The sequence below is a fragment of the Chrysochloris asiatica genome, unplaced genomic scaffold, assembly GCF_000296735.1.
Source record: "Chrysochloris asiatica unplaced genomic scaffold, ChrAsi1.0 scaffold00275, whole genome shotgun sequence".
Classification (NCBI taxonomy): Eukaryota; Metazoa; Chordata; class Mammalia; order Afrosoricida; family Chrysochloridae; genus Chrysochloris; species Chrysochloris asiatica.
In genome coordinates, this window is record NW_006408793.1 from 2895165 (window position 1) to 2899050 (window position 3886).

Here is a 3886-nt window from a genome sequence, read left to right on the forward strand (position 1 = left end):
ATTTTTAATACGTACTCAAGTTCTAAGGAGACACTGGATAGAAAACCAAGAGGAGATCATGAAGCACTGTTTTAATTATTAAAACTACAGTTAAAATCATGGCTACATCAACAAATCTGGATATTGGAGCCCAGCTGATAGTGGAGGAGTGCCCGGGCAGTTACAGTCTCACTGCCATGCCTGACATTAAACTGGAACATCCATTGGATGCAAATTCTGAAGAAGGAGCAGCTCAGGGTGTTGCCATGGGAATGAAATTCATATTGCCTAACCGATTTGATATGAACGTGTGCTCCCGATTTGTGAAGTCCTTAAATGAAGAGGATAGTAAAAACATTCAAGATCAAGTTAACTCGGACCTGGAGGTGGCATCTGTCTTATTTAAAGGTTGAAAGTTATGGTATAAATACCTGCATTTATTTCTAGTTTTTGTTGGGTTGCTTTTGTGGGGTTTTTTCCCCTTTTCCCATTGAATTGTGAATTTGAAGAGAGTTTGAAAGTCATCTTATAATACGATTTTCTAGAATCTCACATAAAGCTAAATTAAATAATTTCAGGCTATATATTTGAAGGGGCTTCAAAAAGTTCTTGGAAAAATTCCATTATCTTTTCACTCCATTTTTCCATGAACTTTTTGAAGCCCCCTTGTATAGACATCTATTTTAAGTGAGAGAAGTTCTGATGATGGAGTGAATAAAGTGTTGGCCTGTTAACCAAAAAGGTTTTCAACTGCAGCCCGCATGGTGTCTCCAGCGCTGTAAGATCAGCACTGGACTGCGAACCACAAGGTCGGCAATTCAAACCCACCAGCTACTCCTCAGAAACGCTAAACAGGGTCACTGAACCGACTTGTTGGCACTTAACAATAACAACTTAAGTCCTGTGTGGATCTGTGGGATAAAGCACTGAACCACAAGTTCCATTGTACCACAAGGTCAGCGGTTCAAACTTCCCAGCTGCTCCTTGGAAACCCTATAGAGCGTTTGAGTTGGAACCGACTCGATGGCACTTAAAAACAACAACAAATATCTCCAGGGGAGAAAGATGTGACTGCTTCTGTAAAGATATGCAGCCTTGGAAACCCTGTGGAGCAGTTCTTCACTGTCCTATAGGGTCACTAACCCACTGCCATCAAGTCAATTCCAACTCACAGTGACCTGACCCTCTAAAGGGTCTGTAAATCTTAACCAGAACAGACAGCCTCATCTTTCTCCCACAAGAGCCTGGTGGTTAGCAGCCCAATGCTTAACCTGCAGCACCACTGAGTTGGAATTGATTTGACAGCTTTCTGCAGCAAGGTTGTTACTGAGCAAGCTGTTACTGAGCCTTCTTCCAATCCTGATGCCACATTCTTCTCCATTCAATCCAGCTACTTGTATAATTTTCTCAGTGTACATAATAGATAAGTATGAGGACAGGGTATACCCTGACACCTCTTCTAATTGTAAACCATTCAGTATCCCCTTGTGTTCCACCTTTGAGCTATGTAAAGCTTCCTCATGAGCACAATTAAGTGCTCTGGGATATCCATTTTTCATAAGACTTGACTACAGTAGGGTTTCATTTTAAAGGAAGTGCATGTTGGGGTGTTTTGTTCTGTTTCTTTTTAACTTCTTGCCAAAGCTTTGTTTATTTGAGTACTCTTCAATGTAGTTTCTTACTGTTCCTTTTGAAACCGTAGGAGAAGAAAGTTCCTTGTGCCTTTTAGAAATGACTTATCTTAATATTCCCTGTTTCATGAATATTTAATTTGCATTAGCTTCACAATGTGGTAAAGAGTCATCATGAGTAGGTTTGATTTTATAATCTGTTGAATAATTGATCTCTGAATAAAATTATTAAGATTGATACTGTTTTGTTTTTCCTGGAACTTTCTCTCTGGTTGTGTAGCTGTATAGCAAAATTAATTTAACCATTTGATAAACAGTTGAATTGAAGTTACTATGCCTCATTTATTTTTAATGTAGGTACTAACAGAACTGTTTTTGAAATGCTTTATCATTAGACTATTTACTGTGTTTAAATTTCTTTTACCTAGCTGAATGCAACATCCATACATCTCCTTCTCCGGGAATTCAAGTAAGGCATGTCTACACTCCCTCTACAACAAAACATTTTTCACCCATAAAACAGTCAACTACTTTAACCAACAAACATAGAGGAAATGAAGTCTCTACTACTCCTCTGTTAGCAAATTGTAAGTATTGGCAACTATATATTAAACAGAAAATTACTAATATAGTTATTTCAAGAGTTTGGGTTGGAAGCATTTTAATTAAATGAATATTCTCCTTTTGAAAATGTTAGTGATACTCTAATAATTTTAGTAACTTGAAACTTTTTCTTATACTGTTGCATGTATATTTGGTATTCTTTAATGTTTCCTTATTGAGAGGAAATACAGATTGCAATATTGGTTTTTTAACCTTTATAGTTTTACTATAAAAATCATGAGATATTTTGAAGTTTGTGAAAATTAAGACATTGTCATTGCTGTTTTTATTCTTGGGGTATAATGTGTCACATTTTACTTATACACTAGATCACTAAGCACTACTGTGGGGTAGTGCACTGGACTGCAGAGTCGGTTTGAACCACAAGATTGGCAGTTCAAGCTCACTAGCTGCTCCTCGGAAACCCTATACAGGGTCACAACTAACTCAACAGCACTTAGCAACAACAACAAAGCAGTAAATGATTTTATAGGGAAAGCTGAGTGATTTCTGTTATTTTAATTTGTATATCATATTACTGTGCAACCATGTTTTGCCACAATTTAAAAAGTAGACACATTTTAGGAAAAAATCAAATGAAGTGGTTTTTTTAACAGAATATTAGAATTACAGAATATTAGAAAATATTCTTTAAGTGTGTGTATGCTAATGAGAAATAACAAAACCTGTTAACAGCAATTTGCTGATAGTAACAGAGTTAGTTTAAAAGGTCATTTTAAAAGACAGTAAAGAAGGAAAAGACAAAAATTGGATTTCAGAAGACACTCTAAAACTTATTCTTGAGCACAGAGTAGCTAAAATGAATGGAATAAATGAGGAACTAAAAGAGCTGAACAAAAAACTTCAAAGGGCAGCTTGAGAAAATAAAGTTAAGTATTATAATGAAATGTGCTAAGACCTGGAGTTAGAAAACCAAAAGGGAAGAACACACTCAGCATTTCTCAAGCTTAAAGAACTAAAGAAAAAATTCAAGCCTCAGCTTACAATATTGAAGGATTTTGTAGGCAAAATACAGAATGACGCAAGAAGCATCAAAAGAAGATAGAAGAATTCAGAGCATCATTATACCAAAAAGAATTGGTTGATGTTCAGCCGTTTCAAGACCTACCATATGATCAAGAACCAATGGTATTGAAGGAAGAAGTACAAGCTGCACTGAAGGTATTGGTGAAAAACAGGGCTCCAGGAATTGACAGAATACAGTTGAAATGTTTCATTCGACAGACAGATGTAGTGCTGGAGGCACACACTTCTCTATGGTGAGTAATTTAGAAAACAGCTACCTGGCCAATGAATTAGAAGAGTTCCATATCTGTGCCCATTCCAAATAGGTGATGCAAAAGAATGTGGAAATCCCTGGACAATATTATCAGTATCACATGCAAGTAAAATTTTGCTGAAGATAATTCAAAGTCAATGCGACAGAACATCCACAAGTAATTGCCAGAAATTAAAGCTAGATTCAAAAGAAGATGTGGAGGAGAACATACAAGATGGTGGATCAGGTGGACGTGTAGTAAAGAGCTCTGCCAACAACAACACAGAATACCCGACCAGGCAGGCTCAGGGGATGGTCCCAGAACTCTGAACCACATATAAAGGAATACTTAGAAGGTTGGAAGGCTCACAGCTGGGGGAATTTGTGGCAGAAG

At 37.0% G+C, this 3886-nt stretch overlaps 1 protein-coding gene across 1 annotated transcript in view; it reads left to right on the plus strand.

Moving 5' to 3' along the window:
- Window positions 1-3886, plus strand: part of ANKRA2 (ankyrin repeat, family A (RFXANK-like), 2) — a 17475-nt gene continuing 13589 nt past the window's right edge. The window contains exons 1-2 of the mRNA XM_006874405.1: window positions 1-387; window positions 2039-2197. Of these exons, the coding sequence (XP_006874467.1) occupies window positions 99-387; window positions 2039-2197 (448 nt within the window). The 5' untranslated portion in view covers window positions 1-98. The remainder of the gene's footprint in view (window positions 388-2038; window positions 2198-3886) is intronic.